Genomic DNA, 15,626 nt, shown 5'->3' on the forward strand with positions numbered 1-15,626 from the left:
TCTATTTCCTTCTCTAAACGATTTTTATGCGAGACATTATTCCGTTTCAGAAGTTCCTACGATGCACAGAGAACATTCTGTTATTCCTCGAAGACGTAGAAACTTACAGACACGCTCCGTTGCTATACTGCGGATGTTTATGCAAATTTCCATCTCCTCGCAGTCGTCCCTTTTAAGGAAACCAGAATCACAGAAAAATGTATTTCAACCGCCGGAAGATTTAAGACAACACAGGGACTCTGTTAATCTTTGTTCGTATAGGTTCCTTTCAGCGTTCGCGTTTCTTGTAATTGCATAAAAATTCGCAGGCAATTATGTATATCCGTTTGCAATTGATTCAAACAGTCCTGCAACCTTTTTCATAAATTGTGATAGTGTCGAAACTTGTTCATGAATATTTGTAAAATACTTGTACGAAATTGCCTGAGCTAACTGTTAAAGCGTTTTTACGTACATATTTTCAGATTTCGCAGACTGGCGACACGATACAATCCTAAAGGAATGAAGGACGAGAACTTCGCGATGATTTTCGCCTTAGTGGCCGAAGCGTACGACGTGCTTTCGGATCCCCTTAGGAGGGCCATATACGATCAATTCGGGGAGGAAGGCCTTAAAAATGGCGTGCCGAGCGCAGAAGGATTCATTGAACCCTACGTTTATCACGGGGAGCCGATGAGAACTTACAGGTACGCGCGGCTACCATAAACTCTCCAAAGTTTCCACGATCGAGCTCGGCAATTATCCGACTGGTTCAAGTGAAACATCGGAAAGAATTCATCACTGCAACCAGTCTTACAAAACGCTGAAACGTTATTTGGTAATTCTACAATCCTGTTTGTGCAAATTACTAAAATCAAATGCAATAAACAAATGCAAAATCGACGGCATTTTGAGACCCGGGTTCGATTAACGTGACCCTTTCTGTAATCCAGAAAATGGAGACGCAAGCTCGACTAAGCTTAACAGCCACTTAAAAACTTTGAATATTTACGATCTGATCTATCGTCGCCTCTTTAGGGAATTCTTCGGGTCCGACAGTCCTCATGCTGATCTACTCCATGTACTATCGCAGCCTTCGACTCTGCTGGAATTTCCCGAGGGACGTGGTTTGAAGCGCAAAGAAGAGCCCCTGATAAAAACCTTGTACCTATCCCTATTGGAGGTATTATATCGACGTTCTACTTATTTATAGTTTTCCTTTCGCACGGTGTTAATCGCCGTAGACGCGACGTGATAATCGCCGCCGCAAACCATCTACCCACTTGTTTTTTGCAACTCGATACCCACTACACCAACCTCTGTCTGTGCGTGATCCTTTTCGTGTCCTCGTCGTTAGCGCTTCGACCCGACAGACGCTTAAGCATTCCATCATTTGACCGATGATCATGTTTCTCGATGGGCTAGACACGCTTCTTATCAGACTGCGAATGATTATACGAAATTATACAAACATTTATAATAAAAATTCGTTTCGCCGGTCAGAGATTAAATTAACCCTTTGAACTTGACTGTCCTAAAAGTAAAATTTTCGTGTTCTATGAATGTATAAAATTCGCAGTCGTTTTGATACCTATCCTAGCGTATGCATATATGTATTCTGTAGGCCCTTGTAAACACGAGCAGGTCTTTTATGGAGGAATCAAGAAAATGAAGATTCAGAGATTGGTCCTGGTGGAGGACGATAAATCCAGGACAGTGACGAAAGAGAAGATCCTAACGATACCTATTAAACCGGGCATCCCCCGAGGAACGAGGATCGTTTTCCCGAAAGAGGGCGACCAGGGACCCACCAAGATTCCCGGTAAGTTTTTACCTAAAATAAAACAACGCAGCAACAATTTCACAGAAACTTTCTTTCATTTCGTGTCCAAACAAAATCTGATTAATCATTCCTGTCCGAAACGTCTGAATATTTAAAAAAATATTAATAGTGAAAGCTATAAATAGGTAACACCTAATTGTGTAGGTAGACTGAACTATTGCGTTTGTAACGAGTCGTAACAAAATTCCGGAAATTACATGATCATATTTGCAACGGAATATATGTATGTACGTTAGAGCACAATAGCTCCCGAGTAATCTGATGGCAGAGGACCGGTCCGATAAATGTGTTAAAGGGAAACAGTTTCCGCAAGACGCGACGCGGCCAGGAATAAAATCAGATTGGCCGCGAGGCGAGCCCGTTGCCGGTGTCCGGCGTGTGGTATCGATTCGAATATCGCGAAGGATGCGTTTAAAATGCATCGTGCATCCCGTTCCGGACAGAAATGGGTTAATCGGCGTCGGTTCGCGTAATGTCTTTACTCAGTCTGAAGCACGTCAGCGTAGCGGATGTAATCTTCATCACGGAGGACCGGCCCCACGAGACCTTCCGAAGAGAGGGCTCTGACTTGCACATGACGGTCGATATCTTTCTGCGAGAGGCACTGACCGGAACAGTGGTCACCGTCAACACCCTTGACGACAGAACCCTTCGAATCCTAATAACGTCTGTCATCACGTACGTCGTATTCCTATCATACACACTGTCTCTTCTCACTTCGTTTCCTCGTCCACTCGACACACCTAAAAATGTACAAATGTATGTTTCCTATGTTTTACCAAATTGTGTAGCTCCCATATCATACCATAATTTTAACTATTTTCGTGTACAGCTCTCTTGAGTTTGATGATTTCTAAATTGCTGGAAATAATTTCAAAAGAAAAAGTAAAAAGTATGTTTGCTATATGTTTTACCAAAATTGTGTAGCTCCTGTATCATAGCATAATTTTAACTGTTTTCGTGTACAGTCCTCTTGAGTTTGATGATTTCTAAATTGCTCGAAACAATTTCAAAAGAAAAATTAAAAAGTATGTTTGCTATATGTTTTACCAAATTGTGTAGCTCCAATATCATACCATAATTTTAACTATTTTCGTGTACAGCTCTCTTGAGTTTGATGGTTTCTAAATTGCTGGAAATAATTTCAAAACAAAAATTAAAAAGTATGTTTGCTATACGTTTTAACAAAATTGTGTAGCTCCTGTATCATACCATAATTTTAACTGTTTTCGTGTACAGCTCTCTTGAGTTTGATTATTTCTAAATTGCTGGAAATAATTTCAAAAGAAAAATTAACGTGAAGGGTACAAAAAGAATTTGCCAAAATCATGAAACAAGTGTACCCGTGTTCGAGGAACGTCGATCTGCAAGGATATCCGCGGAACCCGAGGAGCTCTTCGTTCAGTTCTTGTTTCCAGCGGTGATCTTATCGGTTGCTCTATTTTCCTCGGAAATTGCGAAAATAGAAGGTCTCCGTAAATGGACGCGCCATTTTGAGGAAAATCGGGGACTCAACTCCCTTATCCGTGCTATTCGCGGGAAACAGCGCCTTCCACATCGAAGAGTCGTTTCCCTCGAATGTTCTGCAGAAAGATGACAAATTTTATCGCGAACAATTTATGATAATGACCCATATATGTAATCTATGCGTATACGGTAACGATAAGAATATTTGTATGCAACAGGCCAGGATACCGGAAGTCCATACCTGGCGAAGGACTACCGCTTCCGGAAACTCCGAACAAAAGAGGATCTCTGATCGTCGTGTTCCAAATCGAATTTCCCGTATACCTACCGCTGTCTAATAAAGACCTTGTTAGAAGAGCTTTCGACGCGATTGGCGACATCAAGGATACGGAATTTGTTCATCGTTTCATACTAGCGAATAAAATGCGAATGAACGTCGACTTCGATGTGCCGGTACGCCGGGATCCCAACGACCACGAAGCCAAACAATTAGAGAAGATATGTAATAAATAATTGAAAATTATGTCGAGGATTATTTCTACCTTCAAACATTTTCTGTACTACACCGAATCTCTATTTCCACTATTCCTCCCTTCTAACTTTGTTAATAAATTAAGGAGACGAAGTAATCAATAAAATTGATTGGTACAATTCGTATTTCGCGCGCTCACGCTCACCGATAAATTAGATTTCTCTCAAGATAAAGTCGATGCGTACAAACAGCGAGTGGCGCGATCTGGTGCTGCTACCAGCAACGTCTTTGTCGGTAAAACAGTTGGGCAGAGTCGGTAATTGGTCTCCGGATCGAACGAATTTATTCTCTTCCACAATTCTTCTAATTTTTTCGAAAATTTTCATCGACATTCCAGCGAACCGGTTCCGGCGACAAGCTCGAAGGATCACGGGGACTAGAGGCGAAAGAAACACTCACGATACGTTCCATTTGATATTGGCCGGAACGAAACATGATAATCTCGGGCAATCATATGACTCCACCGCACGTGACTTTATTTACAGTTGACTGATACTCGCGAACATGTATGGTGCAGTTCCTTGTGACATGATAGACCGAAAACGAAACAAAGTTAGCGAGCAATGCGGTAACTGTAAGTGGTCGTCGGTTTATGATGCCTTTACTCGATAAGCTGTTCCCTTCACGGAGGAGTTGCAAAAACAATGTTCAAACAATCGTGGCGTCGAATGTCGAGTCGCAGGAAGATGATAGGTGAGAACTGCTGCTTTTTTCGGGCTTAGGCCCTTGTTTAATCGCATTCACCCTGCTCGTAGTTGCCCCTCTAATATCATCGTACCTTTTATATTTTCGGGTCTTATTGGTTGCATCGATATCTATCGTTGATATTGTATATCGATCATCGGTGCCCCTAAATCATTCACAGTTTTATTTTGTCCCTCTTCTGCACGATAACGTAGCGGCCCTTCAAAAGTTCACGACCGCGGGAACAATCATTTGAATTCTAATCTTAATCGGAAATTAGATTTCCGAGGGATCTTAACCTATTTCGCGTTACGCTCGTTTCTAGATCCCCGTTGGCGGGAGACATAATCGCAGCTCGTTACTAACACTCGTGACTTGGCTTCTGCACCGAGCCGTGAAATTGACCTCCAAGTTAAAACTTTCCAAACATCTGTTACGAATATTATCGAATCTAACGAAACTGTTTCACGTGAACCCGCCGAAAATTTGATTCCCCCTTGCACATGAGAATCCGCTGGTTTTTGTCCCGCCCACGGAATTTTTGAGTATTCGGTGATTTAGGGGGACTGGATTTATAGGAACCGTTTCACAGGAAACGGTGTAACGCATCTAACGGTTCTTATCTATGTTCGAAAGCACATTGTAATCGATGCTTTTGGCAAGAATCGCGGGAATTGTTGTAACATTTAAAATTGATACTTGCTATAGATTAATGCGTTATATAAGGATGAACAGACATGTAATGCTCGTATAATATTAGATGATCACACGTTCAAACGGAGACATTGTTTCCGTTTCGCTTCCGTCATGCACACGAAATCGCCGAAAACAAAATGAATTTCTCTGTAAATTTATTAATACATTTTCGTAACATTATACTAAAATGTATTACCGACTATTTGGTTCTCTGCGAAACCGAAATAAACATATAAATTTATTTTTAAAATAAAGGAAATAAAAATAGGCAGTACGAAAATGAAAAATAAAATTATTTTAATATTGATTATTAATTGTACGTGATATTTATAGGGATTCCACACTATGTCTCGGCACCGGAGAAATTCGGATCCTATTGTTTCGCGAATGCGAATCGCGCGGCAGAAAGCTCTTGTTCGATTCCTTATCGTTGGAAAAGCAATGGCGTAAATCGAAATCGGCTGCGTACGATCTCAAAAATAATGCCAGTCCACCAGCCGATCCAATTAACTTCGTAAGTTGTCACAATTATCAGGCGATCGATTATCGAGTGCCAGAAAAAAATTTGTTAATACATGTTTCACTAACACGCTTTAATCTTTTTAGCAAGAAAAAACGGCCGAGGATGACGTGAGTTTATTGAGCGAAATGGTTTTCGGTACCGTGGCTATGACTTACAAGGGATCCTCTTTCAAGGTGAACTTCGATAACAATAATAACTGGACTGCGGATCTTTATGCATCTATGGCTTCCAAAATTTTCAAATAATGCTACAATATAAAATTCTATAAAATTTAATACGATTTTTATTTATTTCAGATCTATACAAGTTACTATCACTGAAAATAAGCGAGTGAGAGAGAGATTTCATTTAATTCCACTTTCCTAAAATTTTTCTACACAAATTCAAAATTGCATAAACATCCGCAGTCTAATAATAACACGAACATTGTTAATCAAGTAGTACAAAACTTGTTTTATTTTTTAGATCCATTCAATGCACTCACCGTCCTGCATTATGTGCACTAAAGTATTCCCTGCTACAGAGCATCACGTGTATAAACCAAGGTGGGCTTTGTTCATTCCCGATATGCCAGTTATTGATTTCGCGTTATGGTTGATTTGTGGCCCCATGGTGTTTGACTTATTACTCAATTCTGTTTCTAGCGAGAAAGTGTCGGACGAAGGGTTGGGTCGTTCCATGAACTTGGATTCTAATTCTAGCATACGAACGCTATGTAAGTGGAAATTAAAGGCTATAACTCACCTGCATGTTCTTTACAAAAATTATAAAGTACCGGAGGATACAAAGAATTTAATGTTGGCTAACAGCAATTTTACGAACCGACTCGTGTCGAGTAACATAGTTTATTTGGGATTAATTCGAGATTATTCTTTTAGTATCTCAGCCAAGCTCGGGGAACTTATCCGGACCAGAATTGACTGCAGCTCCAAGAAAGAATTCCACTTGCTCTAGCACAGGCAGTGGATGGGACATAGACATACCGCCACCGATGGGCAGTAAGTTCACGCCAAGTTACGCATGATTCATTGTCGGTAGGTGTTCACTGTGCCAGATATAACGTGATGATAATCCAGGTTCCCAGTCATTGGAGAGCAGTGGTTCCTCAGGTATCGGTAGTCTCTCGAGTTTGCGTCGTAGATGGCTGCGGGTAGTTTCTACATCTCTCGCACGAACTGATTCCGACGATGTGTTTGGGATGCAGTGGAATGAGAATACGTCAGATAATAGAGACAATCATGGCAAGCGTCACAAAACAAGACTGGGCTTAACGATGCTAGTGCGACTAGCCGAGGGCCATGAAAGGTTTGATCCGTTTCATAACAGTGTACAGGATGTTCCACGAATAGAATACATAGATTACAAACTTTACCATTGCAGAAGAATCGAAGCTTCTCTTCTAGAGCACATGGCTCTCTTGGAGGGAATGTTGGACCGCCTGCGATACTTCTGCATAGAATCCGGCAATCTATACGCGCAGAACAAAGGGGCGCAGCTTCCGGAGCGACTTTACAAATCTTCCTTCAAATTCGCTATTTCGTTACTACGTTTACTTATCAATGTTAACGCGAGGCATCACGTGCGCGCGCCCTTATTATGGCACGACGTATTACTCAACTCAGTTAGAATAGAGCACAAGATGGACACGTTGAATTACAACTTGCAGCGAATGTGTCAGTTACTCGAACAGATCGACACGAAGTCGACCAACTTGTGAGTACCCGAAGATAATCGTGTCTCGTTGTCGATCGATCAGTTCTAACATCAATGTGTTTTAGCTTTTTGAGTACCGTCGTGACTGCTGTTTTAACATATCACCTTGGGTGGATATACACTGCACTGCCTATTCATGACCGACAATTGGTAACTACATAGTAATCGCTCGATAATTACTCGGGACTATAATTTCGACTATACTAGCGAATCACTTCATTAAGAAGGATGGTAAATCGATGATATTTCTTGTAGATGGAAAAAATGGGCACCTGGTACCCCTGTAATCCTCTATGGGCTCAGTTAGGGGACTTGTACGGCGCTTTGGGCAATCCCATAAGAGCAGCACACACCGTGGTCGCAGGAGACCCTCAGAAAGTCGAGCTGATCAACTCTGTACTGTCATTCTTGACATATTTCATCCGAAGCGGAATCGTGCAGAAGCGTCCGGAGTATTTCTGCACAACCGAAGACGACATCCAAGAAGCCGCGAATCTTCTAGAGCAAGCGAGACTAAAGCGTCCCCATTTGTTTCACACAAAAGCACCGTGCTCCGACCGAGGCATTTCCAGACGCGCCGCGCTCGCATCTCCTCGTAAACAAATTCCCACGCAGGAACGTTCATGCAACGCAGAGAGCAGCAACGCTACGACGCAACGCTCGTACGCGCGGTGCAGCATGGATAAATTAAGAGCAGAAGGTTCCGTTAGCCCGCTAAAGCGTAGCACCACTATGGGCTCGAACCTCGACTCATTTATGTTAAAGCCGGTAGAGCTGGAGAGAGAAACGAAATGTCTTCCAAAAGAAATTCCTCGCAGCGACGGTGAGAATGAAAACAGCGTTGTCGACGAGAAGACCTGTGCGTCCAGCAAAGTAAAAATTATAGTAAGTTGTAGCGCGTCGCAGGATAATGATGTGACCAAGACTGATGCCCAACATTGTCCCGAATTTTTGTTGCGGAACATCGAGAAGAAATTAGAAGATGACGATACTGAGGAATCTTTCACGAATTTCAAATCCAGCACGTTTCAGGGATACGACACGTCGATCGACACTCTAAAATTATATTCTAGCAGGCCGGATTTCGAATCGGGCCAGACCATGGCTGAGGAGATGAAAAATTCTCAAGTGTTCTTCATGCTAGGCGACGAAGAGAAGTCTGCGAAAATGTTGTCACGGACACGGCCCGATCACAGTTGCCAGTGCTCCTACATGTTCACCAGAGTACCAAGCACGTCTGCGCAATTGCCCGAAGGTGTACTGAGAAAAATTATTCAGAGAAATTTCCCAGAGTCCTCTAAGAGTATACAAACGTCGCCCGGTGCACCTTCCGGTATGACGGCGAGATTTTGTAAAAGGTGTAACGGTCAGGGTTACGTGTCTTCTCAGAATTTCGACAGTAGCAAACAGGTTTTGGAAACGCCTACTAACGCCACCGAGGTCTTGCGTACTTGCGGTGGCAGTGGAGGCGACGGAAATGTAGGAATGTCCAGGTCAAATAGTCTGGAAGCTTTGATGGAAGCCAGCAGTGTCGTGGAATTGCCAATGCCACGGTTAGTTTGCAGATAACTCGAAAGTAACATGGTTTGTCAAACGTATAAAAGGGTATAGCCTTGAGGTATGAAAGATTAATTTGGTTCTGGGCCACAATTTCACCACCTTGTCTAGCTATACCCTTCGCAGTCGTGCATCGAGGCTAGGTCTAAACGCTCGCTGTTTCAATTGCAGGTCGAAGAAGATGAAAAAGACTGATTTGAGGCAGGATACAGGATTCGCGAACACGCTTATACAAACCAGGATAAAGAACGAAGTATCCCACGGGACAAGTAACGCTGAGACAGGGTACACGTGGGGTTTAGTTTTACAAGGTCTGCCGAAGAAGAAGAGAAGGAAAAAGAAAACGTTCAGACAAAAAGGAAACAACGGCGAGGTTGAGACAGAGAGCGAATGGTGGTACTACCTACGGGAAGAATGTCTCGCTGGTGTTCGTTTTCCGACCATTGACCAACCGATCACCGAATCACTCTGTATTTTAGCTGATTTAGATACTTGGCACGTTGGAATCATATCAAACAACATGCCATCGCATTCGGCACCGTTGCCAGTGGGCATGTCGCGACTTGTTTCCGACATGTTGGAGGGTTTTGCTTACTTATGGCGGAAATATCATTCAACGTCACATGTAAGGATACTGTAATGTGTAAGAAGATGACTTTGTTGTACGGTGAAACATAATTTGTAAATCTAATTTCAGTGTGTGGGTATTCTGGAGGCAAAGCTAAGAGAAATGTGGCTAAAGAGCGAGGCGTTGGCCGAGATGTTGATGGCAACAGAACTTTGCGATGCCAGTGTTGCTAACCTATCGAATGCACTTGACCTCGATGCAGCAGATATACCGCTTTTACTTGCAGTTGCGACCTCTCATTCACCAGAGATAGCACAAAGATTTGGTCTGACGCTTGCTTGACTACGTTTCACGATTCTTGTTATCGCACTTTTTCCTTTTCGACGTGAACACGCCGGTTCTGTCTCGTACAATGAAAGCTGCAAAACGTGTTTCATTATCTGTATCATTTGTTTCAATAACTCAAATATGCCAGGAAATTTTCATTCGTAATTCTTCTCTTTTTTTTTTTTAAATGAGCGGCGCTTCCGCGAATTCTATTTATTAAACGATAGTCAAAGGTTTTCGCATTTGCATTTAAATGTTAGAACTTATGTATAATATTTTATAATGTTTACGTGCAATAACTGATACTTTTCTTTATTTTTTTGTTCTTGGACGTTCAAACACTTAATTCTCATTTTATGGAACGTATGGCAGGTCAGTTTGTTCGAATAATGATAAAACGTTTTACTGTATAAAAATGCGGCGCATAGTTTCGTTATAGATTGTAACCACTCAGTCACATATTTAAAATTTTAAGCATAATTTAACACGTAGCGTAATTAGTTGTTTTTTTACACGTCATGTAAGTATTCGATTTTACGCACTCCGCAAGGGTGGACAATAATAAAGCATAAAATCATTTTTATACTCGAACGTATTACACTTTTTCGTTTCACCGTTTCCACTATACCCTCCGCAACGAATCGGCAATTCTCAAATTAAATTGCGAGTCACAGTATTCAGAACGAATCAAGTATTTTTTAATAAATATTTTATTAGCGTTTTAAGGAAGTGTAGCCTTATTTAACAACCGTACTCTCATATATATTAGCCATTGCAATAAATAACGTGTCCAGTATGGTTTCAACATTAAACGAAGACTGTTTTTTTTTCTCTTGACGAAAGCAGATCAACTTTATTTACGAACCACAATGGAAAGTATTAAAAAGAAAGAAACGTTAAACAAATCGAGCGCTATTATTTCAGAGAATCGTAGAAAATGTTAGAAGCCGAACAACAATTGAAAATTGTGACTGGCGGAACGCGATTGATGAAATATTTGCGAAGTGCAGTTTACGTATAAAACTTTTGTTCATTCTCTTATTGATTTGTATTCACAATATCATCAATCTTCAATATACTGCGAACAGTTTCCGATGCGAGCTTAATGGCGCTCATAGAAACTAAGACCGGTTGAATTACGTTCTCGTCTATAATATTGGTAATGGCGCCCTTTCTTACATTGATACCTGCAGTTTGTTCACCTTTGGCGTGTCGATTCCGGAGTTCCGTGACTGTTGCGATAGGATTCAATCCTGCATTTTCTGCCAGCGTCGACGGAATTATCTGGAGCATTCACATGCGTTTGATTATAGTAATTATTCCGTTTTGACAATATAAAAAGTATTTTAAAAGATTGTTCTCACCTCAAATGCATCAGCAAATGCTTTCACGCAGTAAGCATGAACATCCTTTAAACTCTGCGCGTATTCTGCCAGTTTTAACGCAATCTCGATCTCGGACGCTCCACCTCCAGGAATCAGAGTTTGGTGCTTAACTAAACAACGGATCACGCACAACGCGTCATGCAGTGATCGTCCTGCTTCCTCCAACACCAATTTGTTGCTGCCTCGGACGAGAATGGTTACCGTCGGTCCTTGATTCTGGATCTTAGTGACCTGTAAGGGAAAATACGGTTGTATAATCTAGATTTCTAGGAACCAATCTTCCTCGATTGCGTACTGACCTTAACAAATTTCGAATTTCCGGTCATCACTTCCTCGCACAGTTCTGCGTTGACAAGATTCTCGGCCACAAAGTGATCCAAAGAGGCGATCGGTTTGCAACCTAACGTTTTGCAAATGAACGGGATGTCCTCGCGCTCGATGTCTTTCACCACCATAACTTTGATTTTATCTAAAAAGTGTATGGCTAGATCGCTGACAGCGTCGCGGAGAATTGATTTTTGTACCAGCAACACATTGCAACCGGATTTTTTAATCTGTTTCACGATGTTCAATATGTAAGCCCTTTCTTCTTTCAAGACGCGATCCATCGCTGCGTAGTCGGAGACAACGACATTGTGATCCATCTGAAGTGAAAATGAAAATTTGTAACAAGAGAAAATGAGATACACGTTTCGGTCGCTGAATAGCTTACATCTGTTTTAGGCGGAGAAATGCAGAACTGAATTAAACCTATTTTCGCCTTTTCAATACGTTTCGGTCCATTCACGTTGCAAGACTTCTGTGTGAACAGCAGTCCTTCTACCAGCTCTGTATCTTCAACAGTGCCACCCAATTTCTTAATTACTTTTATGTTCTGCAAATGAAAACGATAACACAATTATACATATTTAATTTCTGTCATTCGACGTTTAAGATTGATGTGCTTACATTAAGATCGACATTGTTCTTCGAATCCTTTGCAAGCTTTAATACTGCATCCACAGCCAGCGGTGCCAGAAGACTCGACTGCTGAAACACTACCTAAGAGGGGAAATCAAATATTAGCCTGTTTTAAAAGAGCATCGTCCCCAGATTGCTGCTGCCCGATAGAAATATACCTTTGAGTTCAGAGAAGTTGCTGCAGCTCTGACCAATGATTTTTTGTCCATCAAACTAACAGGTATGGACATTTTTCGCAAAACACTATCTGCTTTACTCGCAGCTATTTCAAACGCGTCACTGATTATGGTAGGATGTATTCCTTTCTGGAGCAGACGTTCTGCAGCTTCCAAAAAGGAGCCAGCCAGTACGACAACACTTGTGGTACCATCTCCAGCCTCGATATCTTGTGCCCTCGATAGCTCGACCAACTAAATACAGATCATAATACCATAGATAATGAAGAGTGTGTTACATTATCACTAGATAGGGGATCTTTATGCAGAATAAAAATTTTCTACCTGAATTCCATCAAATTGGAGTGAAAAAGAGATTTATATTCTTTCTTAATATTATTAACAGATTGAAAATAATATAACAGTATTTTTAAATTCTTCTAATACTGTTACTGTTTTAAATTACGCCTACTCATTTTTGTCATAAATGCATAAAATCCGCTGTCTAATTATCACACTACTTAAGTACACAGCAATTACCATTTTTGCTGCAGGATGCATAACATTCATTTCCTTTAAAATTGTAGCGCCATCGTTTGTAATCGTAACTTCTCCGTTGGCTGCTTGGATCTAGATTCGTAAACAGAAATTATTACCAGCGTACTTTTTAATTTTCTAGGATACAGCCAAATTTATGCATCGTTATCACAGGCTTACCATTTTGTCCATCCCCTTGGGACCGAGACTAGTACGGATCGCATCGCTGACAGCTGAAACATTGTCGAACATTATTAAAATTAGAAAAAAATTTATGTACACAGGCATATATTGTAATAATAATGGTGGTCTCGTAATTTTCATTTTGCGGTGGGATCTGGTTGTTTAAAATGGCCGGTAGTTAACGAAATCAATTAAAACGTCGGAATATCGAGTGTCTGGCGGTTTGCGACAGATAACGAAATTAATGGGTTGCAACAACGATGTGCCGGACATTACTATATAAGGTAAGACATTTGCTGCCGGCACGATCATCAATCGGCGAGGAACTAGACATAGAAAATACGATCGGATCGTGGACAGATCTGTTCACCTTTTGCGGCGTGGATGTTGCTACTTCGAATATCTGCGGGTTTGCTTTTATCTTTGTATGCCTTGCCCAGGGCACTCTGTCCATCGCCGCTCGGTCTCGTCGTCATTCTCGGATCGTTGATCTCGGTTTCTTGAATCGGGCGTGTTCCAAAGTTTGTACGTGAGCTTGCAAGGGATCTCTGAGCTTGCCAGTTCCCTTATGCTTTAAAATGCAATCGCTCGCTGCTCCTTCCTCTCTAAGTATTTCAATATTTCAACGAAAACTTTATTGTTTCCACTCTGCAAAAACCGTGCAACACGCGCTCAAGAAATGACTGGAAACCGGAGAACACGAGACACAATGGAGGTGACACAATCGAGAAATCGTGTGGGTTGTGTTCAGCACCGCGTAGTGACAAACTCGTACAATCGAAATTGTTACTAGAGGAAAGTTACTAGAACATCTATGCTCATTTTGTCCTACCACTAGGAACCACTAGGAACTGAAACAGAACTGAACAGAACTGAAACAAATGATCATGTTATTGTAATTGTTTGTAACAGTGTGAAAATGCTGTGATATTTTCTATGCAATAACTGGCAATAACATTTATTTGTTGTTTAGACTATTCAACTTACGATAGAAAATATAAGTTTGTCTAATTTAGAGAGTTTGTGGAACTTTTTGCAATTATGTTTGCGTAAGCTGGCGTAAAAACTGTTAGAAAACGGACAATTATTTAATGCACCGACGAGTATCTCGTTGGTGATTAATGGAATATGTGGCGGAGCCTCTTGAAATCACCACGAGAGGGCTAATAAAGTAAAATTTTAGAGAACACATAGAATTTTTAAATACATTCGATGTTCTGACGGTTACTACACATTAAAAAATAAAACATTGTTTAATACAATGTCTACATAGCTTTACTAGCAACTCTCGTAATAAAGAAAAAACGACATATTCTCTAATCCTGAGCAATCAATTCAAATACGCCGCCAGAATAAAATACCTGATAGTGACATCTATCAGCATATCGTGGAACTAGGATAAAGATTTATGATCTACAGCGTTTCCTAATTCACCAACAGGTGGTAACTATGTAGATCATCTTTATAAACGAACTTTTTCACAATGTCTCGTCGCTGCCTAAAGTAGCAATTATTTATGTTGATATGTAATACGGTGTCGCAAGTAAAAAATTCAACAAACATTTAAGTATTTTCTCTTCGGAAATTTACATTTAATACAATGCAAAATAATACGTAGAAGCATTATTCTTTTTCGAAATAAAAAATCAAACAATTCAGTAAAAAAAAGTTCGTGTTCATTATAAAAGCGCTATTATCAGACTACATTATTACACTTCGCTCACACTAGTTCTTCGGAAACTAAAATATTTTTCTTGCTAAATAAAAAGCATTTAATTATATTCGTGTTTCTGATCGGCGTCATTATTTTCACACAACATAAGCTTAGTTCTCCAGGGTTAAAGCGTGGAACAAAAATGGGTAAATTGTTATACTAAGAGCTTTCTATGGATCCTTTGGCGAGGCCGGAGAGGTCCCGACAGCGCTTTGAACCGGTCCGGAACCGAGTCCGTAAGCGTGCGAGCCGTAAGCTGCAAGGTCTCGCTTGGTGTATAAATAGAAACCAGTAGGTCCTGCTGTGAAGTCGAGGAAGGTGGTTGGAATTCTACAGGATGCCTCTACGTACCTCGTAGAGGATACCTCTCGGGAATCTGCGGGCGTGTCATTGATCCCGATACACGCGTTCAGCCAAGCATCCGCGAGAGAGAGACCGGCTTTATTGAAAAGTTCACGCCCACGTTCGAGCGACCGCGAGAGCAGCGATCAGGTTCGCCGGGCAAATCGACGACATAAATAGCGGAAGTTCCCGAGACCGGCCGATTTTTCTGTCACCAATCCTCCTTTCGTCTCTCCCTCGGACAACTCGGTCCTCGTGGACCCTCGAACTTCCTCAAAATCGGTTCTCCCTTGGTCCTAGAAGTCCTTGACTACCTCCACGATACCATACAGATTCGCCGCCGATAGAACTCCCAGGCGCGAACCGCAAAAATCTGCAAATATTTACTTGGAACAAATTTCTTGTTTGGATTTCCAGTTGCAGTTTTGTGCACTGTCGAGCAGAAAAATCCGCAGTCTAAT

The 15,626-nt window shown here is 41.3% G+C and overlaps 3 protein-coding genes across 10 annotated transcripts in view; 2 read left to right on the plus strand and 1 right to left on the minus strand.

Annotated features, from left to right (window-relative positions):
• Positions 1-3,921, plus strand: part of LOC143215443 (dnaJ homolog subfamily B member 13) — a 32,723-nt gene extending 28,802 nt beyond the window's left edge. For 3 of the 8 annotated variants that reach the window (XM_076437574.1, XM_076437570.1, XM_076437571.1), the window contains exons 2-6: positions 465-686; positions 1,018-1,162; positions 1,624-1,801; positions 2,329-2,500; positions 3,508-3,921. In XM_076437574.1, the coding sequence (XP_076293689.1) occupies positions 502-686; positions 1,018-1,162; positions 1,624-1,801; positions 2,329-2,500; positions 3,508-3,802 (975 nt within the window). In that variant the 5' untranslated portion in view covers positions 465-501 and the 3' untranslated portion in view covers positions 3,803-3,921. Of the gene's footprint in view, positions 1-464; positions 687-1,017; positions 1,163-1,623; positions 1,802-2,308; positions 2,526-3,507 lie in introns of those variants that run through there. The other 5 variants (XR_013010387.1, XM_076437573.1, XM_076437572.1 and 2 more) reach the window with 5 other exon arrangements.
• Positions 3,922-4,203: 282 nt separating this feature from the next.
• On the plus strand, positions 4,204-9,986 carry LOC143215437 (folliculin-interacting protein 2). Its single transcript, XM_076437563.1, has 12 exons — positions 4,204-4,514; positions 5,535-5,715; positions 5,808-5,897; positions 6,190-6,269; positions 6,369-6,439; positions 6,603-6,722; positions 6,801-7,029; positions 7,105-7,437; positions 7,503-7,587; positions 7,693-8,990; positions 9,166-9,619; positions 9,692-9,986. The coding sequence occupies exons 1-12, from the start codon at positions 4,414-4,416 to the stop codon at positions 9,902-9,904; spliced, it is 3,255 nt and encodes a 1,084-aa protein (XP_076293678.1). The 5' UTR covers positions 4,204-4,413; the 3' UTR covers positions 9,905-9,986.
• Positions 9,987-10,119: 133 nt separating this feature from the next.
• Cct4 (chaperonin containing TCP1 subunit 4) lies at positions 10,120-13,810 on the minus strand. Its single transcript, XM_076437568.1, has 9 exons — positions 13,480-13,810; positions 13,107-13,159; positions 12,930-13,019; positions 12,393-12,644; positions 12,223-12,315; positions 11,987-12,148; positions 11,574-11,918; positions 11,254-11,505; positions 10,120-11,173 (listed from the first exon to the last, which is right to left on the minus strand). The coding sequence occupies exons 1-9, from the start codon at positions 13,583-13,585 to the stop codon at positions 10,928-10,930; spliced, it is 1,599 nt and encodes a 532-aa protein (XP_076293683.1). The 5' UTR covers positions 13,586-13,810; the 3' UTR covers positions 10,120-10,927.
• Positions 13,811-15,626: the final 1,816 nt, after the last annotated feature.

The sequence above is a fragment of the Lasioglossum baleicum genome, chromosome 13, assembly GCF_051020765.1.
Source record: "Lasioglossum baleicum chromosome 13, iyLasBale1, whole genome shotgun sequence".
NCBI lineage: Eukaryota > Metazoa > Arthropoda > Insecta > Hymenoptera > Halictidae > Lasioglossum > Lasioglossum baleicum.

Excerpts from the sequence above, each read along its gene's own strand:
- Cct4 (XM_076437568.1), bottom strand. The coding sequence starts at position 13,585 with ATGACGACGAGACCGAGCGGCGATGGACAGAGTGCCCTGGGCAAGGCA. Across the intron at positions 13,020-13,106 it reads CCAAGGGGATGGACAAAATG|ATCCAAGCAGCCAACGGAGA; the intron begins GTAAGCCTGTGA and ends TTACGAATCTAG. Across the intron at positions 11,174-11,253 it reads CATTTGCTGATGCATTTGAG|ATAATTCCGTCGACGCTGGC; the intron begins GTGAGAACAATC and ends TGAATGCTCCAG.
- LOC143215437 (XM_076437563.1), top strand. The coding sequence starts at position 4,414 with ATGATGCCTTTACTCGATAAGCTGTTCCCTTCACGGAGGAGTTGCAAA. Across the intron at positions 7,588-7,692 it reads CTATTCATGACCGACAATTG|ATGGAAAAAATGGGCACCTG; the intron begins GTAACTACATAG and ends TATTTCTTGTAG. Across the intron at positions 8,991-9,165 it reads GTGGAATTGCCAATGCCACG|GTCGAAGAAGATGAAAAAGA; the intron begins GTTAGTTTGCAG and ends TTTCAATTGCAG.